Genomic DNA, 27,592 nt, shown 5'->3' with positions numbered 1-27,592 from the left:
TTTTGAATCATAGATGATCATAGATTTCATTTGAATCTTAGATCGATCATAGATTTCATTTGAATCTTAGATCGGTTCAGCCATCTACGAGAAAAATGAATCGCATTATTTTAATTTCGTTTCATATATCATCCTGTGGTTCCGCAATCAGAAGTCGGATCCAAACTTAATTCAGGAACCTTGTTTGGGAGTATACTACTTTTCATATGAATCTGAGTTTGTAGAAAACGGTTTAGCCATCTCCGAGAAAATTGAGTAAAATTATTTGTCACACACGCATTTGCTGATCTCGACGAACTGAGTCGTATGGTATATGGAAGTCATGTTCTTCCAGCATTTATTGCTATAAGTAGTTTAAATCAATATAATTATGGAATTACTTTTAACTCGAAAATGCTGATATTATCTGGTTTACATATGCCGTATTCGAACGATTATGTTGCCAAAAACGAACCGTGCTAAAATCGGTCCAAGGCAAATTGTCATGAAAAAAAAAAAAACGGAAATCGTGTTTTCCGTTGCTCCCAAGCATTACTTTGCCAGACAGCGCTCAAAACTTCTACTGCTGGAATAAGGGGAAAAGTCGTTTACCCAAAAATTTCGATATCTCCGGTAAAAATGGACGGATTTTAACAATCTATGGCTTGTTGAATAGGTATTACCGTGCGGAATCTAAGTCTGAAAATATATTCTGTTTTCAAGGTCAATTGTGACCGATACTGTCAAAAAACTGAAAATTTTGACATAAAACTTCGTATAACTCAAAAAGTAAACATCCGATCTCAAAACCATTCAATAGCGTTCAGGGTGACGGAGAGACCTTTCATTTGCGACTAGTTTGATCAAAATCGGTCCAGCCATCTCTGAGATCTCGACCTCTTAGTTGACAACACACATACAGACACACACACACACGCGCACGGACATTTGCTCAGTTCGTCGAGCTAAATCGATTGGAAAATGTCATTCGGCCCTCCGGGCCTTGGAAAAATTTTCTAAAGTTTGTGCGAGTTCTATACCTATTTTATATATATATATATATATATATATATATATATATATATATATATATATATATATATATATATATATATATATATATATATATATATATATATATATATATATATATATATATATATATATATATATATATATATATATATATATATATATATATATATATATATATATATATATATATATAGAAAAAGGTAAAAACGTCAAAACATGGAGCGATATAGGGAGTTGAGAGCAGCTGAGAAAAAATTGCACCAGCGTAAGAAATGTGAGCACAACGAGAGAGTGCATGCAGAGAACCAGTGATGCTCATTCGTAACCGAATGTTCGAAGTGAGCACACGCGTTTTTTAACAATCGACATCGGTAAGACGAAGGTGCCTATCACAGCAGAGGCTGTAGTATAGGCATTAAATAAAAGTGATAAAAAGTAGCATCCCCGCAAGTGAGTTCTGTCTGTGCACCGGTTTTGTATCGGTATCGACAGTAGACGCTATTGTGCTATCCTCGGGCAGCAGTTATTTCTATTGTTTGCTACCCGCATCGCAGCAGCCAAATCCTGAGTCAAGGTCACGCTGAAGCACAACGAAGGAGTGAAGGAGCAACTCACCTAACAGCTTACCGTGACATACTGTTAAGTATTTTCTCAAACTTTTTCTTTCAACTTTTACTATTCATATATTTTCTTTTCATTTTATTTCTTTCTTTTTCATTTCAAGTGCGGGAGACTTCTTTACTCCCGCACTTTAAATATGAATATTGATGACAGTGGGGGTGTCTCGGAGGAGGGCGAAGCTGAACGAATGAACGAAGAACATTTAGAGGCTGAGTTTGCTTCCGAGATGCCATCTACCCCTCCTATACCATCTCCCCCTCCGATACCATCTCCCCCTCCGATACCATCTCCCTCTCCGATGCCATTTCCCTCTCCGATGCCTCCATCTCCCTTTAAGATATTGCCTGCTCGCCAAAAAGTTTACCAAGACGATGGCTCGGGGGGTCCGTGGGTGGTATACTTCCGGCCCAAATTAAAGTCTCTCAGAGTTTTAAATATTGCTCGGGACCTGGAAAAACATTACTCGGCAATAAAAACAATAGATAAGGTTTCGCCAAACAAGTTACGCGTTGTTGTGTCCGACCTGAAGCAAGCAAACGGGATTGCTACCAACGAGTTGTTCACGAAGGAGTACCGCGTGTACGTCCCGTCTCATGTGGTGGAGATCGACGGTGTGGTCCGTGACGAAAGTCTGACAATCGAAGATCTGATGAAGGACGGGGTAGGCCGTTTCAAAAACCCCGACCTTCAACCAGTGAAAATTTTGGAGTGCAAGCAATTGCACTCCAAATCGATAGATGGTAAATTTTACCAATCGGACTCATTTCGCGTGACTTTTGCCGGATCTGCACTTCCAAATTATTTGGTAGTGAGTGGAGTTCGTCTACCTGTTCGGCTGTATGTACCGCGGGTAATGCATTGTACAAGCTGCAAACAGCTAGGTCATACGGCAACCTATTGTTGCAACAAACTGCGATGCGGCAAATGCGGAGAGGCCCATGAGGACGATCTCTGCAGAAGAGCAGTGGAAAAGTGTTGCTACTGCGGGGAGAATCCTCATGATCTTTCGGTGTGCCCTACGTACATACAGCGTGCGGAGAAATTGAAGCGATCCGTGAAAGAACGTTCCAAACGTTCTTATGCGGAAATCTTAAAAAGAACCACTCCATCGACCCCTGAGAACCCGTTTGCAATCTTGCCAGTTGAAGAGGATACCTCTGACGACCCAGGCGAAGGACCTTCCTACACACAGGTTGAAGGAAGCAGGAAAAGACAAAATCTGGCTTCTCCCAAGCTTCCTCGTAAAGGCCTCAGACTGTCCTCTTCGTCACAAAAGAACCAAACGGAAACAAAAAGTGCTGACTCAAAACCGAAGCAAACACCTCCTGGGTTCAAAAAACTTAGGGATGATAAGGAGTACCCAGCACTTCCTGGGGCATCAAAAACCCCGAATGACCCCAAAGCACAACCAGAAAATCCAACAAACGCTGGATTATTGAAATTTTCTGATATCGTGGACTGGATATTAACAGCCTTCAATATTACTGATCCTCTGAAAAGCTTCCTAACTGCTCTACTGCCAACAGTAAGGACATTTTTAAAACAGTTGACTGAACAATGGCCCCTCCTTGCAGCGATCGTATCTTTTGATGGATAATTTACCACTGAGAATCGAAGATATGATCATTGTGCTTCAGTGGAATTGCAGAAGTATCATCCCAAAACTTGATTCTTTCAAACACTTAATACATACTCATAATTGCGATGTATTCTCCTTGAGTGAAACTTGGCTTACTTCTAACATCAACCTCGACTTCCATAATTTTAACATAATCCGCCTGGACCGAGAAGACTCTTATGGAGGGGTACTTTTAGGGATTAAAAAGTGCTATTCATTTTATCGTATTAACCTCCCCTCGACACCGGGAATTGAAGTTGTTGCTTGCCAAATTAATATTAAAGGCAAAGATCTATGTATAGCTTCTATCTACATTCCTCCCAGAGTCTCGATAGGGCATCGTCGGCTTGCAGACATCATAGAACTTCTTCCTTCACCGCGGCTGGTTTTAGGGGACTTTAACTCGCATGGTACAGGATGGGGCTGCTTATATGATGATAATCGTTCTTCGTTAATTCAAGATCTGTGTGACAACTTCAATTTGACAATTCTAAACACGGGAGAAATGACACGGAACCCTAGACCACCAGCACAACCAAGTGCGCTGGATTTATCCCTTTGCTCGACTTCGCTACAGTTAGATTGCAAGTGGAAGGTAATCTGTGATCCTCACGGTAGCGATCACTTGCCGATCATAGTTTCTATCACCAACCGTGGAAGACCATCGGAAACAATCAATGTTTCGTACGATTTCACACGAAACATTGATTGGAAACGTTACGCGAGCTCGATGTCTGAGAAACTGGAAACATCACAGGAGCTTCCTCCGGAGGAAGAGTATACATTTTTGGCTGGCTTGATTCTTGACACCGCAATTCAAGCTCAGACGAAACGAGTACCTAGCGCGCAAACTAGTATGCGTTCTCCCAACCCATGGTGGGACAAAGAGTGCTCAGAGCTGAAAACGAAAAAAGCTTCAGCCTTCATCTCGTTTAGAAGGAACGGAACTCCAGATAATTATCGGAAATACGCGGCGTTAGAATTTCAAATGAAAAGTCTGATTAAAGCTAAGAAACGCGGTTACTGGCGAAGGTTTGTTGACGGATTAACGAGAGAAACAGCAATGAGCACTCTTTGGAATACGGCCCGTCGCATGCGCAATCGAAATCACGCGAACGAAAGCGAGGAATATTCTAACCGCTGGATATTTGATTTCGCTAAGAAAGTATGTCCTGATTCTGTTCCGGAACAGAAGATATCCCGCGTCGCGACATTGAATACAAACGAAACACCGTTTTCGATGGTAGAGTTCTCACTTGCGCTCTTGTCGTGTAACAATAGAGCCCCGGGGTTAGACAGAATTAAATTCAACTTGTTGAAAAATCTGCCCGACTCTGCCAAAAGGCGCTTGTTGAATTTATTCAACAAGTTCCTCGAGGGTAATATTGTCCCACACGAATGGAGAGAAGTGAGAGTTATTACTATTCAAAAACCTGGAAAACCAGCCTCCGATCACAATTCGTATCGGCCGATTGCTATGCTTTCCTGTATTCGGAAATTGTTGGAGAAAATGATTCTCTTCCGTCTAGACAATTGGGTCGAAACAAATGGATTGCTTTCAGGTACACAATTTGGGTTCCGCAGGGGCAAAGGAACGAACGATTGTCTAGCGTTGCTCTCAACAGAAATTCAAATGGCATTTGCTCGTAAAGAACAAATGGCATCAGTTTTCCTCGACATCAAGGGGGCATTCGATTCAGTTTCCATTAACGTTCTATCTGAGAAGTTGCATCAGCATGGTCTTTCACCAGTTTTGAACAACTTTTTATATAATCTATTGTCCGAGAAACACATGCATTTTGAGCATGGTGATTTGACGACAAAGCGATTCAGTTACATGGGTCTTCCTCAGGGCTCATGCTTAAGCCCCCTTTTATACAACTTTTACGTAAATAACATTGATGAATGTATCAACACATCTTGCACGCTAAGACAACTTGCCGACGACAGTGTTGTGTCTATTATAGGACCCAAAGCTGCCGATCTCCAAGGACCATTGCAAGATACCCTCGACAACTTGTCGACATGGGCTTTTCAAATGGGTATCGAGTTCTCTACGGAGAAAACTGAGCTGGTTGTATTTTCAAGGAAGCGAGAACCTACGCAATTACAGCTTCAACTAGGGGGTGAAACCATAGCTCAGGTTTTCACATTTAAATATCTCGGGGTCTGGTTCGATTCCAAAGGTACCTGGGGATGTCACATTAGGTATTTGAAACGAAAATGCCTACAGAGAATCAATTTCCTTCGTACAATAACCGGAACTTGGTGGGGCTCTCACCCAGGAGACCTGATCAGGTTGTACAAAACGACGATATTGTCAGTAATGGAATATGGATGTTTCTGTTTCCGCTCCGCTACGAATATTCATTTCATTAAACTGGAAAGAATTCAGTATCGTTGTTTACGTATTGCCTTGGGTTGCATGCAATCAACCCATACGATGAGTCTTGAAGTGCTGGCGGGCGTCTTACCGTTGAAAAACAGGTTCTGGGATCTCTCATATCGACTGCTAATCCGATGCGACATTTTGAATCCGATGGTGATAGAAAACTTTGAAAAGCTCGTCGAGCTTAATTCACAAACCCGTTTTATGTCCTTGTATTTTGACTACATGGCTCAGAATATAAATCCTTCTTCGTTTGTTCCCAATCGTGTTCATTTTGTGGATACTTCTAATTCTACTGTGTTCTTCGACACATCCATGAAAGAAGAAATTCGTGGAATCCCGGATCCTGTACGCCCTCAAGAGATCCCAAAAATTTTTAATAATAAATTTAAAGAAGTCGACTGTAATAAAATGTTTTACACTGACGGATCATATCTAGACGGGTCCACTGGCTTCGGTATATTCAATGTAAATTTCACCGCTTCCTATAAACTCAGTGATCCAGCTTCAGTTTACGTCGCAGAACTAGCTGCAATTCAGTATACCCTTGAGATCATTGACACTCTGCCCACAGATCACTACTTCATTGTATCGGACAGTCTCAGTTCCATTGAGGCTCTCCGTTCAGTGAAGCCTGGAAAGCACTCACCGTATTTCCTGGGGAAAATACGGGAACAATTGAGTGCTTTATCTGCAAAATCATACCAGATTACCTTGGTTTGGGTCCCCTCACATTGTTCCATACGGGGCAATGAGAGGGCGGACTCGTTAGCCAAGGTGGGCGCACTAGAAGGTGATATCTATGAAAGACCAATCTGCTTCAATGAATTTTTCAGTTGCTGTCGTCAGAAAACTCTAGCTAGCTGGCAGAATACATGGAATAGTGGAACTCTGGGACGATGGTTACACTCAATAATCCCACAGGTATCGACGAAAGCTTGGTTCCGGGGGTTGGACGTGAGCCGAGACTTTATTCGTGTAATGTCAAGGCTCATGTCTAATCATTATATGTTCAGCGCGCATCTCCGTCGTGTGGGGCTCGCTGAGAGTGGTGTCTGCGTTTGCGGTGAGGGTTATCATGACATCGAACATGTTGTTTGGACATGTGTCGAGTATTGTGATGCCAGGTCCCAACTCATAGGTTCCCTTCGGGCCCGAGGTATACCACCCTTCGTACCAGTCCGCGACGTCTTGGCAACTCGAAATCTTCCTTATATGACTCTCATCTATAACTTCTTGAAAACTATCAATGCTCAAATTTAGTGCTCTCCCTATCTCTTTCTCTTCTACAGCTCTACCGCACTCTTCTTTACGTTGCTGGAAGTATGGCCTGTGTAAACGATGCTTCGGAGCATGCACCTGCCTTGAACTGACTGAGTTGCTGGAAGCTACCCAAAAACGTCACATCAACGTCAGAACACACCAACGAAGCATCCCAATCCAGAATAATCTCTTCATTGCTACAAGCTGAAAAACATGAAGATTCATCGAACGCAAAATGTGTCTAAAAGATGTATGCCACAAACCAACGATGTATTCAAATTTCAATTCAATACTGTGTAGGTCCCACCCTCCCTATGTCCCCTTACTAACTGGGGAGTATGCCGCCCCGTAATACGGCATCCCTTTCTCTCTCCCTAACAACAAGACAATCGGCCACGTTAAGCTAAAGCAAATGAGCCTAATAAAAATTTTATTTGAAAAAAAAAAAAAAAAAAACCAGTGATGCTACTTTTCGCTGAAGTCAAATCCGTAGATTTGGTTTCAAGTGTTAAGTACTAGTACATTTACAAAAACTTTACAGTTTTAAGCTCTAATCCACAAAGGCAGGCTTCCAATAATGACAGATCGATGGCTAATAGATGCATGATTACAATTTTAATTGGACAAGCAAAATAAAATATGCAGACGACAAGGATGGCTATTATCGTATCAAAGAACGCTCTCTAGCTACTCTTCACACGATTCAATCAGTGCCATCAAAGAGAGACGGATATCATCGCAGCAAAAAAAACCGGCATGGTTCATTTAACATAGAATTAGATTTTTTTATCGTGACGTCACAAATGAACAAGAATTCATCCTTGACAGTTCAGCGGTACTGTTTACAAACAAGTTTAAACAAAATGTGTTCCTATCTCAAACAATCATCTTTACACTTCACAACTAGCAACTTTTATTCAATAAATCTCTGAAACGAATCGTTAACAAATGATTCGAAACTGTATTTAGGCGATATGGACCGTGAACGTTCTCATCCGTTTGTCAACAGACAAACGAACAAAAAAAAAACTGTTTACAAACAGTACCGCTGAATTAGATTTTTTACCGTCACTGCTAACCTCAATCGAATAAACACGTTTTGACTGTCCAGCGGTACTGTTTGTAAATGAAGATTTTTTTGTTTGTCTGTTGATAAATTGAATGAGAGCATTTACGCATTACACTTCGCCTAAATAGAGTTTTAAAACATTTGTTCACGAATTGATACGATTTGTTTTTAAGATTTATTAATTAAATATGACTAGTTGCAAAGTGTAAAGATGATTGTTTGAAATGTGTTCTTCGATTTTTGTTTAAGCTTGTTTCTAAACAGTACCGCTGAACAGTCATGGATGAATGCTTGTTAATTTGTGACCTCACGATAAGAAATCTCATTGTCAAATTGTGTTCATCCGATTGAGGTTAGAAGTAACGGTAAAACACATAACCACCACCAGTGCGAGAGCGAATTTCTCTCGATGACCTGTCTGAGAATCAAAGGTTAGCACGCTGCTGTGGGGATTCTCTCTAGAGCAACAAACGGTCGCTTATTCTCGTTTCGCGATCTGATTCTATATGGGCAGTTGATAATTGCGATAGAATCATTTTACTATTGCCGCTGCACCTAAGGCCTGGTACAGGCAGCGTACACATCAAGCTCAGCGAAGACAACGACGGCAGAGCAAAGGAGATAGAACATAGCAAATTTGAAATAGTTAGAGCGAGCTTCACGTCGAGTACCTGTGGAAAGCAGAAAGCGCCTAACAGGCCGATCTATAATTTTATTTTATATCACTTCAAAGTATATTCTCGTTTATATAATTCAGTTGAGATCAATTATTTAAACATATTTATGTAATGGATGAAAATTCAGGAGATCCATCTCTGCCACCAGGCGAAAATTTAACGATTCCTAACTCGCATAGAACGAAGTTTTACAATGAAACTTTTGCGGGCCCATGGATAGTCTATTTTCGGCGTAAAATGAAGGCATTAAATTTATTTTATATATCTAAAGAATTGACATCACGATTTCCCGCTACCAAAGAGATAGTAAGACTCCATAAAGACAAGATCCGCGTTGTAGTCGATTCCTTAAAGCAGGCTAACGAGATTGTTGTTTGTGAATTATTTACCCGCGAATATCGCGTATACATTCCTTCGAAAGACGTTGAAATAGACGGTGTTATCACCGAAGCAGGTCTTTCGGTTAAAGAGTTGCTTGAGCATGGAGTTGGACGTTTTAAAAACTCTATGCTTGAGGGAGTAAGGATACTCGAGTGCAAGCAGTTGTACTCAGCATCTTTCGAAGAAGGAAACAAAACTTATCGACCTTCAGATTCGTTTCGAGTGGCATTCGCTGGATATGCCTTGCCTAGCCATGCCACATCGATAGAGTTTGCCTTTCTGTTCGGCTTTTCATAGCAAATGTTATGGATTGCACGAGCTGCAAAAATTTTGGCCACACAGCTACTTACTGTAGTAATAAGTCGAAATGTATTAAGTTTGAAGGACCCCATAAGGACAGGAATCAGAACAAATTGGCTCAAATGGCACGTTCTCCTTGATATTTGGATATTTGTGCCTAAAATTTAAATTTTTTACTGTAGTAATAGTCGAAATGTATTAAGTGTGAAGAACCCAAGAGAGTAAAGAAATTCAAAAATGTATTTACTTGTTTATTGTGGGGTGAGTCCTCATGATCTCTCAGTACGCGCTGCATTTAAGTTGCGTAAATACAAAATTAAGCCTTCTTTAAAAGCACGGTCTAAGCGCACATATGCAGAAATGCTTAAAACAATTATTGATGTCTATTATATCTAGAGCCAGAGGAATCTGACTGATGAAAATAGTGAAGTCACTCTTCAAGGTTCTGTTAAGAGGAGGAAGTCCCCCCCCAAATTACCAAAAACAACACCTAAACTTACACCTTAAAACATCCCCGTGTTAAATCTAAGAAGCCAAATTCAAAAGCAAAAACTGTGCCTCCTGGTTTGTCAAATTCACAAACCAATCCAGGAATTAGCACTAGAAAAGACAATAATCCAGTGGGCTCCGTTTCACAGTCACCAACAGGATTACTGAAGTTTTCAGAAATGGTAGAATGGATTTTCGCAGCATTCAATATTCCTGAACCTCTATAGACCATCATAACGACATTCCTTCCAATAGCTAGAGCTTTTTTGAAACAGTTATCAGCTCAATTACCAGTTCTTTTTGATTTTGTATCATTTGATGGATAATTTATCATCCGCCGCAAATGATCCAATCACTGTCCTGTTGTGGAATTGTCGAAATATCATGCCAAAACTTGATTCATTTAAAGTATTATTGCATAGTCAAAAATGTGATATATTTGCTTTGTGCGAAGCATGGCTCACATCAAACATAGCCTTAAATTTTATTGACTTTAACATTATACGTCTCGACAGAGACTCTGCTTTTAGGAATTATGAAATGGTATTCAAGCATTAGTTATTAAGCATTACTTCCATTTCTAGTATAGAAGTGGTTGCTTGTCAATTAAACATTAAGGAAAGGACATTTGCATTGCTTCGGTATATATTCCTCCAAGAGCTCAAGTTGGACAACGACAGCTTAATGAAATGGTCGAAGCCCTCCCTGCTCCACGATTGATTCTGGGAAATTTCAATTCGCACGAAATTATGTGGAGTTCCGTTTACAATGATAGCACATCATCTCTAATATATAATATTTGCGACAATTTTAGCAATTTTACGGTATTATATATGGGTAGCATAACACGGATCCCAAGACCTCCTGCACGTCCAAGGGCATTAGATTTATCTCCTTTCTCGACTACCTGGAAAGTATTTCCTGATTTACACGGTAGCGATCATTTACCAATCATCATCTCAATTAGCAGTAACAAAGGCATTGCTAATTCAGTTAATATTCCATATGATTTGACCAAAAGTGTTGACTGTATTAAATACCAAAGTAGAATCTCAAGTACCTTGAACTCAATGGAAGAGCTCCTCCCACTTGAAGAATATGACTTCCTCGTTTGTTCGATTCTGGAAACCGCAGTACAAGCCAAAACCAAACGATTTCTTAGTCCATCGTCTAACAGAAGGCCTCCAAACCCTTGGTGGGACAAAGAGTGCTCAGATGCCAAACACGCGAAACAAAATGCTTTCAAGACGTTTTTAAAACGAGGAAAAATTCTTGACTTTAGAAATCAAGTATAAGAGCATACTTCGGGCCAAGAATTGTAGCGTTCAATGATGGAATTTTCCATAGCACACACTTCTTGTAACAATAACGTTCCTAGGTTGGACAGAATTAAACTCAACTTTGTGAAGAATCTGCCCGACCTTGCAAAAAGACGTTTGTTGGAGTTTTTCAACAAGTTTCTTGAGTGAAATATTGTTCCACCTGACTGGAAGCAAGTGAAAGTTATCGCCATTCAAAAGCCGGGGAAACCAGCTTCCAATCACAATTCATAGAGACCCATTGCAATGTTGTCCTGCATCAGAAAATTGTTCGAAAAAATTATTCTCAACGTTTCGATAATTGGGTCGAGACGAACGGTTTGTTGTCAGATACTCAGTTTGGCTTCCGCAAAAAATAAAGGGACGAATGATTGCCTTGCATTACTTTCGTCTGACATCCAAATTGCCTTCGCTCAAAAACAACAAATGGCATCTTTATTTTTATACATTAAAGGAGCATTTGATTGTTGTTTATGTTCTTTCAGACAAGCTCCACCAACATGGACTTCCAGCGGCTATAAATAATTATTTACACAACCTTTTGTCAGAGAAGTGCATGTATTTTTCACATGGCGATTTGGCAAGATTCAGGATTAGCTACATGGGTCTACCGTAAGGCTCATGCCTCAGTCCGCTCCTCTATAACTTTTATGTGAATGACTTTGACAGCTGTCTAGTAACCCCATGTACACTAAGACAATTGGCAGATGATGGCGTGGTTTCAGTTAATGGACCCAAAGCTATTGATCTGCAAAAACCATTGCAAGATACCTTAGAAAACTTGTCCGTTTGGGCTGTTCATCTTGGTATCGAATTCTCTACGGAGAAAACAGAGCTGGTCGTCTTTTCAAGAAAGCATGATCCCGAGCAGCTTCCGCTTCCTATGATGGGAAGAATGATCTAACAGGTTTTGACTTTCAAATACCACGGGGTGTGGTTTGATTTCAAATGCACGTGGGGAGAACACATTAGGTATCTGATAACAAAATGCCAACAAAAAGTAAATTTTCTTCGAACAATAACAGGATCTTGGTGGGGTGCTCATCCGGAAGATCTTTCAGTGATGGAATATGGATGCGTTTGCTTTCGTTCCGCTGCAAACTCCCATATTATCAAACTTGAGCGAATTCAGTATCGTTGTTTGCAAATTGCTTGAGGCTGCATGCACTCAACACGTACAATGCGTCTCGAAGTTCTGGCAGGAGTTCTTCCATTGAAAGATCGTTTTTGGGAGCTTTCATCACGACTGCTAATAAGATATGAGGTACTGAAACCCCTGGTTATTAACAACTTCGAAAGGCTAGTTGAGCTTCAATCTCAAACAAGATTCATGACAGTATATTTTAGCCATATGTCACAGGAAATCAACCCTTCAAGATATATTCCTATCCGTGGCAGCCTCCAAAATGTCCCTGACTCAACTTTATTTTTCGACATATCCATGCAGTGCCATATGCGTGGAATTCCGGAACACCTACGCTCGATGGAAATCCCAAAAATATTTTCAAGTAAGTTCAGGTATATTGACTCTGAGAAAATGTTTTACACGGACGGATCACGAATTGAAGAGGCTACTGGGTTTGGTATATTCAACAGTAATGTTTCGGCTTCATTTAGGCTTCAAGAACCTGCATCTGTTTATACAGCAGAGTTAGCAGCAGTTCGATATAGTTTGAGTGTAATCGTCACATTATCTCCAAACCATTATTTTCTCTTCACAGATAGTCTGAGTGCAATTGAAGCCATTCGCTCAAACGCTGCTGGCAAAAATGAACCGTTTTTCTTGGGCAAAATAGAACAGTGCCTGAACGACATTTTGAATAATAATTATCAAATCGCAATAGTTTGGGTCCCGGCTCATTGCTTCATTCCAGGCAATGAAAGAGTCGATATTTTAGCCAAAGGTGGTGTTATTGAGGATGAAATTTATAAGAGACCGATTGCTTTCAACGAATTCTATAGCGCGTTTCGCCGTTTTTCCTAAAATATCGACAAAGGCATGGTTCAGAGGACTGGATGTGAGTAGGGATTTCATTCGTGTGATGTCCAGACTCATGTCCAATCACTACACGTTAGATGCACATCTCCTTCGAATTGGACTTTCCGAGACTAATCATTGTGCTTGTGGCTAAGGTTATCGCGATATTGATCATGTCGTTTGGACATGCGTGGAGTATCGTGATGTCAGATCTCAACTAATAAATTCTTTGCGTACCCAAGGTAGACCATCCAATGGCCCAGTTCAAGACATTCTTGCTTGTCGTGACCTTCCTTACATGAAACTTCTTTATCATTTCATAAAGACAATTTAATAATTGACCATTTTGAGACTTAGTTCTGGCTCCTACTGCGTCCATTAGTTCATCCAATAGCAAAATTTTTAAAAAATGATGTGCTGAAACAAACTCGAAATAGGTTATGAAATCAACAACAAAATGTATAAAAATTTCAGCTTAGTTTTTATAACAGTTAATCATTTGGTTCAAATAATATGATATTTGAAAATAAGATGAATATGTTTTATTAAACTCGAATCGTTGTGACTAGTAGTATTAAATTAGGATAAAAATACTATGCAAAAGTGATGCTACGGCAAAGAAAAACTTATGTAAATTGCCTTAAGAAATAAACGTATTTATGGAAAAAAAAGCTTGCTGAATAGCTATTACCGTGTGGAAACTAAGTCTAAAAGCATATTCTATTTTCAAGGTTAATTGTGACAGATATTGTCAAAAAACTGAAAATTTTTACATAAAACTTCGTATAACTCAAAAAGTAAACAACCAATCTCTAAAACATTCAATAGCGCTCAGGGCGAGGGGGAGACCTTTCATCTGTGATCCAAATCGGTCCAGTCATCTCTGAGATCTCGACCTTTTTGTTGACAACATACATGCAGACACACGCACGGACATTTGCTCAGTTAGTCAAGCTGAATCAACACACTCGGCCTCTCGGGCTTCGGAATTTTTTCTAAATTTCGAGTGAATTCTATACCTATATTTATGAAAAAACATGTTTTAATCCACCTAGTGGTGTAATTATGCCTTTCTCATTTTTATTTTCTCCTGTATATTACAGCAGAAATTCCCCGAAATACTACAATTTGAAAAGTTCATAGTTTTGAAGATTCCTGTTCCATAGTACTACTACATTGATACACTGCATTTGAATTTAAGTTAGTGAAAATTTATCCAATCATATGTAAGAAAGTGAGGTGAGCTCCATTTTATCATATTTGATTATTATTGCCGGTACTTCCGGAACCGAAAGCTGGACATCGGCATAGTGACATTAGTTTCATTCAACCATACACTAACATGAACTATAAATTTATTTACGGTTCTATATGACGATTTTAATGTGGGAAAAAATGTACCGGTAGTCGGACTTGGATAAAATTCAGCAAATCATTTATGGGACTATCAAAGGTTTATTTGGTCACAGAGTCCCATGGTCTGTAAACTAGAGAAAATCACTAGAAAATAATAAAAAGGTAGCTTATAAACAAAGTATTCCTGAAATTGACGTTTTCATACTGAGCACCCTATCTCCGAAACCAGGGGTTTGATCCGAATGAAAGTTGGAATATTCTTATGACATCTTAAGAACTCCCATCTCCGTGAAAAGTGTGTGACATTATTTTCACAATTTTGGTGCATATCAACCTGTAATTCCGTAACCAGAAGTCGGGTCCAAATGAAATGCAGGAACTTTGTATGGGACCGTGAGACCTTTTATTTGAATCTAAGTTTGAGAAAATCGGTTCAGCCATCTCTGAGAAAAATGAGTGACATCATTTTCACATTTTTATGCATTATTTTCACATTTTTGATGCCTGTACTTCCGGAAGCTGAAGTCGGATCTAAATGATATTCAAGAACTTTATATGGGACTATGAGACCTTTCATTTGAATCTAAGTTTGTGAAAATCGGTTTAGCCATATCTGAGAAAAGTGAGAAATGAATTGAATTGAATTTGAATGCAACAATTTTCACATTTTTGGTGCATACAACTCTGTAGTTCTCGAATCAGAAGTCGGATCCAAATTGAATTAAGGAACTTTGTATGGAACTATGAGACGTTTCATTTAAATCAAGGTTTGAGAAAATCGGTTCAGCCATCTCTGAGAAAAGTGAGTGACATTATTTCCACATTTTTAATGCATTATTCTCACATTTTTGGTACATATAAACCTGTAATTCCGGAACCGGTAGTCGGATCCAAATAAAATTTGGAGGCTTTGTATGGGACCGTAAGACCTTTCATTTGGATCTAAGTTTGTGAAAATCGGTTTACCCATCACCCACGAAAAGTGAGTGACATTATTTTCACAATTTTGGTGCATATCACCCTGTAATTCAGGAATCGGATCCAAATGTTATTTAGGAACTTTGTATGGGACCGTGAGACCTTTCATTTGAATCTCAGATTTTGAAAATTGGTTTAGCCATCTCAGAAAAAAGTGAGTGATATTATTTCACCTTTTTAATGCATTATTTTCACATTTTTGGTGCATATCACTCTGTAATTCCGGAAGCTGAAGTCGGAACACACACACACAGAGCTCGACGAGCCGAGTCGAATGGTATATGACATTCGGCTCTTCGGGCCTTGGTTCAAAAATCGGTTTTGATTGTATGGCCTTTCTATATGAGAAAGGCAAAAAGTAAAAATAAGCATTTAGTTTGCCCATAAATAACAACTGACGTTAGAAAATTTAAAGAAGAATGTACGCTCTCGCAGGCCCGTGCGCAGGGGGAGGATTTTGATTTTTCAACGTCAAGTTCCATGAACAATAGAGTACTTATTATATATAAGTGCAAATAACTTGACAATTCTTACTTCGTTAAAGTCCAGAAAAGTTATACACATTTTTCCATAACGCATGCAAATTTCAGCATACCACCGTCAATTTATTTAAAACTCCAATATTTTTCATTTTACCTATTGCTTTCAATAACATCTAACAATTTCAAATAAAAATACTTTGAAAATAAAAATACATATTACAGTTTACTTAATTAAACTAATCTTCAAGCTACATAATGAATATTAAAAAAAATTGTAGCTAAAGAATGGTTACGTTTGTCATCATGGTAGCTTCTAGTAAAATTTGAATGGTACTTAATGTTTTAGAAAATTCTCAAGATAAAATGATCCCTCCGCAGTCCAGATCACTTTCATCTGCTTCGATGACGAAGCAGATCTGCATATAACGTGCAGTTGCAGACAGAAAAGTAATAACTTGATATTGTGATTTTTTCTTGTTCGCGGTTGTTAATCCTTCATATTTCAATGTGTGTAACCATTCGTGGTCTAGCACGGGACTAGTATTCAGTCGGAGGTCAATTCGTGGCCAGATCATGTTTTTCCCTTCTTGAAGCGTTGTCTGGCCTGCGCTTTTGAGTATCGATTTCTGGGCTGTTTCTGATCCATTTCACCTATATCGCCATTATCTGCGCCTTCTTCTTTGGATGTTTGGAATTCTGAAAACATAATTGTTTAAGTTAGAATCGACATCCGTCAAATTTGATGTGACCTTTACCTTCGAGTAAATTTACTGGAGGCTCCAACAGTCCTTTCCGTTGCAGTTTGCTGTAGTATCGAATCAATTTTGCTATCCCAAAACCGATCGCGGCTACCACCAGTACCACCAGAACCATTAAAGAAGTATACTGCAATTTAAACATGCTTCTATCCCAACAAATCATTAAATTTTAAAACCCCTACCTTAATTGCCGGTGTTTCTGTCACCAACATATCAGCGAATACAATGCACATTCCTACCACGCACCCGATTCCTGCACCCAAGACCGGCGTTTGTTTTTCTTTCTCAATGTCCTGATTACTGAGGTCGGCCGCTTTCCGTACTGCCTGTATTATACCCATATCCTGCGGCTGCAACTGAAGAGCCTTTGCATACGATAGCAAAGCCGTCTCATACTCTCCCACTGCGACATGTACTTCTGCCCTTCGGTAATAACCCTTTGCCCAAGTTGGATTGAGTGCTATCGCTTTATCTGCATCCTCATTAGCGTAGTAGTACTGCTGCATTTTTAAGAAAGCTAGTGATCGGTTACTGAACAGAATGGGGTCATTTGGGTTTAGCTTGATCGCGTGTGTGTAATGCAGAATGGCCTCCGTAAAGTTGGCAGCCTTTACACATTGGTTGCCTTCTTCCTTCAATTCGTCGGCCGATAAGTTTAGATTGCTTTTTCCCTCTTTCTCAGAGTTTGACGCACCAGCAGACGAACTTGTACTATCCTGTTTAAAAAGTGACAAAGGTAATCAACGAAAGAACAGTGCTGGGCTGTCAACATACCATTGCTTATTATTTGAGGCAGCCTCCTTGCACAAAGTTTGCGAACCAATCAACCAAAATTACAATCTAGTCCAGCCAGACCATATGATTTCAATGATTTATTGATTTTTGTTGAAGAAAATTTCACTTTAACTTAAACATGATGCTGCCATTTTCGTTCAGTACTGAGTTTATTGGTTCGAAAGGTAAACTTTTTGACAACGAGAAAAGTCATAACAACCAGATGTGAAAGCTATGGAGCGATGCCAGATTACTGATTTTTATGGATATTTATTAAAGCATTTTTCAACAAGCTTTGCACTAAGCGATTGGCACATTGTCGCAAAGCTGATTTACCGATAGCGACACCTGCCAATGAAAAATTGTACCAAGAAAAGTAGAATTCTTTCGGAAATTTCCAAATCGCCAGTAGTGATTTGCAACATTTTTACCGTTTATTCAATAGTACAAAAAGATAGCAGCAATAAAAGTACACTCGGAGTAGAAGAAAAGTAGTAGTAGTAGTAGTAGTAAACTACGATTAAACATGGAAAATCTTCAGAAATGTGAGAAATTGGGTAAGGTTAGGTTTTTTTCGGATCAACACTTTTTTAAACAGAAATGCAATGTAATGTTGATTTCTCGAGTACTGCAATGTATAGCGATCGAGTACTATTCATTTTGGATACTTTATTCGTTATTTCCAGGCATTTGAAAAATGGTATCAAACCAAGTTAAATGCTCTATTCTGAATAAACGGTAGATGTCCCACAATGAACTAAGATCAACATTACCACCTCAAAGTAAAAACATTTTCTTCAACTCCTACTATGATTTTTGAAATGTATTTGCCCGTTTTCATAGGAAATCGTTGAAAAGATGGAGTAATTAGAAATTTTCCTACTGATTTGACAGCTCTTGATGAAAGTATCATCTCTGAACAAGCAGCGCCTCTACATTGTAGTTTTGCGACAATATGCCAATAAAAGAAAATTTTTACCGGGCTTCATTTACAGTTAGCAAAGAAAAAAATGGTCTCTTCACCTATCGTATAGAGGCCAAAACCGTAAAGATCTAGCGAGATCTGACAAAATCTAGGCATATTTGGGAAATCTGGCAAAAGATCTGGTTAGTTTGAGTGTCTGGCGAAACGAGAAAAATCTGACATTTGCCAGACAAATCTGGCAACCTGCAACGCTGGTCCTGTGAGAGAGATGAGCGAAGCGAGTCCGAACAGTGATGCCACTTTTTCTTGAGGTCAAATCCGTAGATTTGACTCCGAATCTACTTATACTCGTACATGCTCCTTTGAGACGAGCTTGCGTGAATTTATATGGGGAAAACTCACTAAATGTATCTAAAAAGAATGAAAATTAGTACTTATCAAATGCAATTAAATCAATAAATAAATAAATAAAAAACTTAATAAATCAACAGCTAGGAATGCCAAGCTATAAAGACAGGCATCCTTAAGATAAATAATCAGTGCCGGTAGATGTTTGATAGTTTTTATAATCGGACATACGAAAAAATCTGGAAAAATGATGCGACAATATTCAAGCGTTTTCCGTACATATCTTGAAAAAAAATGCATTTTTTTAAATAATGAAGAAATCCGTAGATTTTTAAAGGTAGCGTAGAAAAAACAAACAAACGGGTTGGTGGTTCAATGCATAGGGCGCTGGTCTTACAAGCTAGTTGTCGTATGTTCGAGCCCCGACCTGGAAGGATTCTGTACACTAAGAATCGGCTGCGAAGTCAGTTGAAACCGAGGGGGACGACACTAAAAAACTGCACTTCGCTTCGATTAGGCTTTTTCACGCTGCATACGATTATGCACACTTTCCTTCTCTTTGCTACACATAGTAACGGTTGAATATGGATCGATCGTCTTTTCTTGGATTTTTGCTGGTTAAAAACTGCGTCATTTTCCACAATTTCTATATTCAACTCGAACCAAAAATTATTCCGAATTTCATCTACATCGTACACTGTAGAGTTTCTCTTGTAGAGACGTTCCATTGTCTGATTTTTTTAACGTCTGCGATATCTGAGATATCTTCGGGTAAACCTTCAAAGGGCTACAATAAATTGAAATATATTCCATCTTCATGCTCCCAGCTACTAAGAGAACAAATTTTCAATGTTTCATTTACCAATCTGTTGACGAATCAATGTTGACGCTCAGTGAATGTCAAGACCAGTAACAGAAACTTTTTAAGAGATCATATGTTCTTTGACTTTCTTTTACACGGGTAGAAACGCTTTCAAACGGATCGATCTAGATGTTTGAATAGATGTAGTTTTTTTCGCTTTCCATTGACTTTTTGTATTTTATTTGAAAAAACCAGATCTGTCGTCCCCCTCGGTTGAAACAGAAAGGCCAAATTCCACAATAGGAATGTAATCCCAATTAGAAAAAAACGTTCAACGGTGGTCCTTCATTGGTCCAATATGTTGGATCATTGGTCCAATGAAAGTCCAATCAATCGTTCGACGGGAGGCCAACACGGGACCTTCGTTTGCCGATTTTGAAACAGACCGTTGGACCGAATGCCATTTTTTTCGTTTAACAAACCCGGCAGACAGAGGTCCATTGTTGAGCCATTTTTAACATGAGGAGTTGGAGCCCCGTTGGACTAGTTTTACTGCTGAATTTCTGAAGTTTCTTCCATTTATTTGTTTAAACTAACAATACATATCTGCACAATACTTCTACTTCACGTAGAATAACAACAAATTTTCTTTCTATGGTAAGGTAACACTTAATTTTCATTCTATTTTTGCAAGAGAAAAAACAACAACAAACCGTTCCAGCAAATTGAACGAATATTTCGTGCAATATATCGTTCAACAAGGGCTCAAAAATCAACAAAATTGAACGGCCTGCTGAGAGGGATGCCAGGGCTTTGTTTGTAGAAAAAACAGAAATCCGTAGATCTACGGATAAATCCGTAGGGTTGGCATCGCTGAGTCCGAACGATGTTGACAGTGATTCGGGTCCGGCTGATCAACCGTTCGGGCTTTCTTCGGGTGACACGAAGGTGATTTTTACCTTAACCTCGGCAGCACTGCCAGACGACCGTGTGGTTGTTGCAAAGTGTCGTTCGCAAATCAGTCGCAGTGTGTGGAGTGCGGGAAAAGGAATTGTGTGTGACCCGCTGCGCGTGCCAGACGCAATCAAAAGAAGACTTTAGTGTGTGCAAAAGAAGAAAAACAAAAAAGGCTAGGGATTAAGTGTGCGACTCTCTCCTTACGTATTATTTTTATGAATTAGTATCCCCGTTACATTTTTCTTATCAATTGCGATTCGTAACGTGCTCGCTGAACGTACATCCAATATTTTAATTTCCGAGTATAGGTTTACTACAGTGCTGAAAGACACCACTGTATATATTTCTGGCTGATTTGGTGAGGAATTCGGGTAAAAATCACTTATTTTTGTTAAAATGAAAGATAAAACGAATAAAAAGTAAAAATATTAAGTGCGAACTGTGCTCGACGAATAAGAAGAACAGTGCTAAGTGAAAAACGAGTCCAAGGCTGACTCTGGAAGTGCGAATGAATGAGCATGAGTGTGCGAGAGTGAGACCAATAAAACTTCGGTGGAATTTCCCAACAATATTTTTTTGTTCAAAAGTCGTTATTTTCTCTGACTAGATTACTCGGATCAATTTTTTAGTATTGATTATAAATTGTATTTAACTCATAAGCGTCAAATATTTTTGATTATTGCATTACTCTTTTGATAATTATGCAGTTTACAAAAGACTTCTGTTTGTGTAATTACACATTGTACATCTTAAATTTGAACGTAGTAGAGATGTTTACAAAAAAAAGTCTCTAATTAAAGTAACATTGGAATTTTTTCCGTGTACGTGTAAGTATTTGCTAGTGTGTGTGCGCAATCAATTACGTGAGAAAGAAGAGTTCCGAAAAAGGTGATGAGAAAAACAAAGAAGGAGACGATTTCGTTTTGCAAAAATCGGTAGTGCTCTCCATTAAAATCATACTCTGAACGTGAAATATCAATTTGATCTTTGTGGATTTACAATTCAAGAAATCTTTGTATCAAATCTATACTACTGTTGAGTAGAAATTTCATCTTCATTCGTAGAGTGTTCGGCAGAATGAAGCGCAGGAAAATGTCATACCAGAAAATTCTTATCGCGAACAAAAGAACCATTTATGCCGAATTTTAAAATTAGCAGATTGTTGAAAATTTAGTGGTTTCCCTTCCTTTTTTGCGTGCACTACGCATACCTTCGTAAATATAGCACAGCAACTCTCGACTGATACTCGCACACACAATTGGCTGCTTCGCACGACTTGGAAAAAAATTAAAATTAAAAAATCCCCATTTTCAGATCATAGAAAGAGATAGGCCTCTTTCTTCTACTAGCAACCGCAAGTGTGTGATTGAGAAGAAAAATATCAAGAGCAAAAAATAAAATATAAATCGCGCGCGTGTGAGTGCTTGTGTGCATTACTACTACTTCTACTACAACTACTACTACTATTGCTACCGTTAATACCAGTGTAAAGCAAGATATAAAAATATTTCATTGAATTTTTAACGTGGCAAAAAGTCGAAACACCGATCATACCGTCGCAACAACAGCGACATCAACCCATGGCAAACCGTGCTAGCAGTAGAGTGTTATTGGTTACTGTGTGAGTAAAAGAAAAATATTGCTTCCATCGTCTTCGGGCAAACAGCTGCTGGAAAGTGAAGTGAAAAGAAAAATCGTCAACCTTCAACTACTGCCACACACGGTTGTTGTTCCTGTTTTGCTTATAATTGCTATATCCGTGGAGCATACGCACGCAACAATCCTGTGACCAAACGTCAGTCAGAGCCAGAGAGGACGACGAAGACACCTTTGATTCGGCTGTCGCTCTCTCCTCCTTGTCGTCTCTCTCTCGCTCACTATATCTATACGCGAGTGCGTCGAAGTCGTCGTCTCAATCTCAAGATGGCTGCTCTGTGTGCTGGGAGCTATGGACTGTCCCAGCAGCAGCAGAATACCAACGGTAACAAGGAACTGATTTTGGTCAAGCTCACCGACTCGGCACTTCGAGCGATCGACGATTTTCAGCGAAATCAGGTAGGAAACCATGGACAGTGTTCAGTTTACTTGGTCGAAACGTTTCGATCATCTTGTTATGAAATGTTGTGCAATGTTGTTACGGGAGAATAGTTTGACATGATTGCTTATTGCAAACACTGATAGATGATCAAACTAATTAAGACTTTAGAATAGTTATGTGATTGATTTCCCAGAAGCCATTATGAAATGGCCGAAAGAATAATTTTTTTAAAGTTGATCTGTATTTCGTCCAAAGTTTCAAGAAATTGAGGAATCCGCCAAGTAATGAACGAAAGATTTAATATTTTTTCTGAGTCACTCACATTTATTTTTGACAGAATCCTCGATACGAAAGTAACAAAGACGTACTTTGTGTTAACGGAAATACCCTAATAAAATCTATTGACCATTGAGGAAGGATTATTTCTGTATAAAATTTTAATTTGAAACTAAAACAAACAACAGATTCTTTTGTTTACATTACGGAATAGTCCTTTATTTTTCGATAATCTCTTCGGTGCAGAGATGATGGTTTTAGTGATTATTATCTGCAAAGAGTTGAAGGGAAGGATTGCTAAGAGTACCGTAATAATCGACAGAGAAATCATCATTTTCTGGTAGATAGTAATGAAAATCCTATACAGGTTTTATATATCCATTGACCAGATCCGTTGCCAAAACCGTCTGTTTCCATGTAATGATAATCTTGCTATCTTAAAACGTTGTCATGAATGCCCATTTTTTCAAGTTACCCAAGTAACAAAGAGATACAAAAAATCTCAAACGTCTTTATCGGGTTAGCGATAGGGAAAAAATGTGTTACCTCGTAGAGTATTACAAATGAACCATTTAAAGGGGTGGAGAATGTTTTGCTGGTTCGAGTTATGTCGCGAGGTTTAGTTAGTCTCGATAACAAGCGTAGAAGGTACAAGAGGACTTTGTTTACTGCATCATTCAGACAAAAGAACAGAGACGAAGCACTTGCGTCTATTAGTTCAAGAAAAATGAGTATTATTGCGAACATAACTCGTTTCTTTACGACAAGAAGAAACTAATATATCGTTCCTTTGTGAAGTTCAGTCGTATTCAGTGTTTCACTGACTTGTGTTGCCGACTAGGGATGTCGGAAATTTTGAATTACTCGATTATTTCATAATCGAGTATAATTTTGAAACTAATCGATTGAAATTTATTTGATTCCTAGATTATTCCTTCGATTATCACTATGGGAATTTTATTTGATTTTTCGATTAGCTCAATAATCGAATATTAGTTTTAAGTTAAATATTATTCGATTATCTGGGTTATTAATCGATCATTTACGGCGAGTACTCGTTCAAGTAGATGAAACGTAATTGACCGATTTCAAGGAAATCCTTATAACATTTCTGCAACTTTACCCATAAAGCCATAACAACGTGACATTTAATGCAACGAGTGAAACACTATTTGCTCAAAGATATCGAACAAATGAAGGATTGACAAATTCCATCAAAAGTGAGTGGAAATTTTTGCTGTTTGTCCCTACCGTTCGGATAACCCAGCAAAACTGGTCCGTCACCCGGACCGTGTTTTGAACGATGTGAGGCCGTTGTAAGTTGATTCAAACTACTTGTAAGTACTTCTGCAACTATTTCCTCTTTTGATCAGCATTCAAACTAGCTCCGTCGAATGACGAAGACGAAATATAAAATGTGAATTTGCGTTGTTGTTGTTGTTTTAGCAGTTTTTGTCTGGCCCCGTTGCCAGTGTTCGTGGAGGACAAATGATCGCGCAGATCGAACATCTGTAACCGTGCAGTGATGTGCGTCTGGTGCCCGTATAGCCAACGCAACAGTGCCGCATTGAACTCGCACACAGCAACCGCTGTTTTCTTATCGGAACACTCAGTTACATGTAGTAGCAGTTGGATGGATGTCTGCTGTTTGTTAGTATGGGTTCAATCGCAATCGCGAAAGATCGTGCAAAGAAGTGACGGCGTGTGATCTTTTATGGCTTTCGATTGTGCATGTGCGAAAGGTAATCTTTTCTTTTGTATCTGTTATTTAAGGTGAATGGCAATCGACGGCCAAGAAGTTCGAAACATAAAGAAAACAAGTTGGTATCATTCAATCAGGTCGTTTATAAAGTCTTAGGCTGTCTAAAAAAGTAACACTCGCTTTCCTGCTGTTTTTCTTTTCCATAATTCGCTTCGATTCTTACGGAATTCATATTCTCTTCGATTCTTACGGAATCGAAATAATAATTCCTTTTCGGTTAATCCGCTTTGGTCCCTTGCTTTCTTACCTTCATGCCCGTTTGTCACAGTAGTAGAGATTTGTCGGATGCATTCTGATGTCCTTTCACCTGGTGACCACACATACCAGCGCAGCATAGGCTATTATCGAAAATTGATTATTCATTCCCGAACTAGGTAGCGTTCGTGTTTGTGAATGAAAGTAGGTGAGAAAGACAGACTAAAACGGGACAGCAGCTTGCTGGGCTGGTCCCAACTCCGAACACAGGTGGTGGGGAAGCAGGGACGTTTAAAGGCCGCGTGAAGGTAGTTTCATAATTTGATAAAAACGTTCGTGGGCAAACAGATGTAAAGTTATTTCAATTCACGTTCCGTTGGTGTGTGGAGTATATAGTCGTTTATGGTTCGATTTATGGTGCGATTGGAAATGATAGGGATCTAATCTAATTGATATCAAGTTTTATAGTCAACTGTAGAAAACGTCAAATCTGTTAGCTGTTTTTTTAATAACTATTTATTGGAATATGAGTTAAAATTAAATTATTAAAATTTAAATTGGGTGTTCAGCCACAAGTGGTGACTTTTCAGGCCCTATTATATATATATATATATATATATATATATATATATATATATATATATATATATATATGTATATATATATATATATATATATATATATATATATATATATATATATATATATATATATATATATATATATATATATATATATATATATATATATATATATATATATATATATATATATATATATATATATGATTTGGTTGTTACCATGAGGACATCATTTGCTCCCGCAATTCTGAGATTTTTGTGTAGGGAAAATTGTAAACCTACTTGTATTGTGTAATGGGGAAAAGGAACTAATATACAGGGTTGTTACGGCCGCGCGGATTTCGCGGTTTTCGCGGATTTCGCGATTTTCGCGGATTTCGCGATTTTCGCGGATTTAGCGCGGTTTCTGCTAAGGTTTTGATGCTATGGCGCGGATTTCGCGCGAATTTCAAAAAACATCATTCCACATTTGTGCATTATGTGTTCGAATAAAAAGTTCTTTGCAAGTTTTTGAAGCTTGTGAATTATTTGAAATCCTAAAAAATTAAAGATGGGCGAACGTTTCAGGAATTGGTTGAGCTGGCCGAATTGGTGAATGATAAAACCTTGATAAAACCAAAATTTACTAGAAGGCGGTTCTAGCAAATGTTTTCTTCAGTGGACAAAATTTCGATGATACAAAATTCGATGGTACAAATTTCTATTTCAACATAGCTGTTACCAAGAATTACAAAAACTTTTCGATTTATGTGATTGCGTTTCCCCATTCTAATGTCTGATGGAAGATATCGTCTCAGTGAAAACACATTCAATAATGCAAAGAACGTAATAAACGGAATGCTATTCTTCAATAAAATGGTCACAAATTGTGTGTATAATAAAAATCGCATTCTCAAAGCAAAATTGGCACGACTGGCTTACGAAGCGAAGTTGGACAAGAAAGGAAACGAAGAAGTTCTGCGATTCCATCCGTGGTGATAAGAAATTGTTCTAATAGTTTGTTGGGTTTGCTATCTAACATTTTCAATTGTTTTTGCGCTCTGGAATTTTTTCTGAAATATGGTAGAAATTCTATGTGAACAAGGATATAGGGTCCTTCACGGGACCCGCCGAGCAAAAAAAAAAGTCATTTAGTTAGTAAGGGATACACAAATATATCTTACCCCGGTCCCATCCATACGTAAAAGTAGCGCTGCTGTACAACTTCACCATTTACTGTTACCTCTGGAGTTCCTCAAGGAAGTCACCTTGGACCTTTTATAGTTTTATTGTATCTCAAGGATCTAAATTTTTCGATCAATTGTATGAAACTAACGTTCGCCGATGTCTTCCATATTTCATATTTCAAAATGGTTTTAAATGGTGCGAAATGCTCCGTTATCTCTTTTAGTAGGAAAAAGTTTGTATTCAAGTTCGACTATAATATTCCACAAACTGTTCTTGAACGCGCATCGTCTGTTAAGGACCTGTATGTTCTTCTGGATTCCAAGCCTCTAAGCTATTAAGATTTGTTTACCGCGTTACTAAACAATTCTCTGATGTACATTGCATATAAGCTCGGTATTGCGCTTCACTCAGTTCACTCAACTCTTGAATATCCAACGCATTGAACGATTCAACGAAAATTTGTTCGATTAGGTCTCCAACGTCTTCCATGGAGATATTCTTTAAACATACGAGTGACCATGACCGCTGCAAACTGATTGGTCTCGATTTATTATTTGTCAGTCGCGATGTTTGCAAGGCTAGTTTTGTGACAGACCTACTTCAGTCGCGGATTGATTTCACCGAGCAATTGCAATTGTTACAATTTGACATTTGACGTCGTAATCTTCGATCCTATTGCTTAGGATGTCTCTATGTCAGAGGTAATTATCGATATAACGAGCCCATTGCTAGAATGTGCCGCTTATTTAACAAATGTTTAAATTCTTTTTACTTTCATTTATTACGTAATGTTATCAAGAAATGTTTCTTATGCCACTGTCTCATTAGATTTAGTTACTATAGAAGCAATAGACTAAAGGAAATGTATCATATGGATGGTTTTATTATATTGATTCAAAAGACGAGGAGGTTTTATGCCTGCTGGAGAACAAGTTTGAAAGAAAAGTAAAATCTGATAACAGGAGAAGGCGCTATCATAATAGAAACTAAAATTAAAAAGAGTAAATCAGATCATCCTCATCTTGGTCTACCTAAAATTTCTTCTCACCAAGAAGGAAATGCTAGCCGAGCAAGA

The 27,592-nt window shown here is 38.5% G+C and overlaps 2 protein-coding genes across 4 annotated transcripts in view; one reads left to right on the top strand and one right to left on the bottom strand.

Moving 5' to 3' along the window:
• Positions 1-16,015: 16,015 nt before the first annotated feature.
• LOC131438132 (uncharacterized) lies at positions 16,016-17,627 on the bottom strand. Its single transcript, XM_058607951.1, has 4 exons — positions 17,467-17,627; positions 16,875-17,408; positions 16,690-16,819; positions 16,016-16,630 (listed from the first exon to the last, which is right to left on the bottom strand). The coding sequence occupies exons 1-4, from the start codon at positions 17,467-17,469 to the stop codon at positions 16,506-16,508; spliced, it is 792 nt and encodes a 263-aa protein (XP_058463934.1). The 5' UTR covers positions 17,470-17,627; the 3' UTR covers positions 16,016-16,505.
• Positions 17,628-20,552: 2,925 nt separating this feature from the next.
• The window catches only part of LOC131438048 (RNA polymerase II elongation factor Ell), a 174,553-nt gene continuing 167,513 nt past the window's right edge, over positions 20,553-27,592 (top strand). For 2 of the 3 annotated variants that reach the window (XM_058607827.1, XM_058607825.1), the window contains exons 1-2: positions 20,553-20,869; positions 21,813-22,553. In XM_058607827.1, the coding sequence (XP_058463810.1) occupies positions 22,422-22,553 (132 nt within the window). In that variant the 5' untranslated portion in view covers positions 20,553-20,869; positions 21,813-22,421. The remainder of the gene's footprint in view (positions 20,870-21,812; positions 22,554-27,592) is intronic. The other variant, XM_058607826.1, reaches the window with a different exon arrangement.

The sequence above is a fragment of the Malaya genurostris genome, chromosome 3 (assembly GCF_030247185.1).
Source record: "Malaya genurostris strain Urasoe2022 chromosome 3, Malgen_1.1, whole genome shotgun sequence".
Classification (NCBI taxonomy): domain Eukaryota; kingdom Metazoa; phylum Arthropoda; class Insecta; order Diptera; family Culicidae; genus Malaya; species Malaya genurostris.
This window is presented reverse-complemented; position numbering and strand designations above follow the sequence as displayed.

Bases quoted from the DNA above. Each gene is read 5' to 3' on its own strand.
- LOC131438132 (XM_058607951.1), bottom strand. The intron at 16,820-16,874 runs GTAGGGGTTTTA...TTTAAATTGCAG, and splicing joins CAGAAACACCGGCAATTAAG to TATACTTCTTTAATGGTTCT. The intron at 16,631-16,689 runs GTAAAGGTCACA...TTATGTTTTCAG, and splicing joins TCCAGTAAATTTACTCGAAG to AATTCCAAACATCCAAAGAA.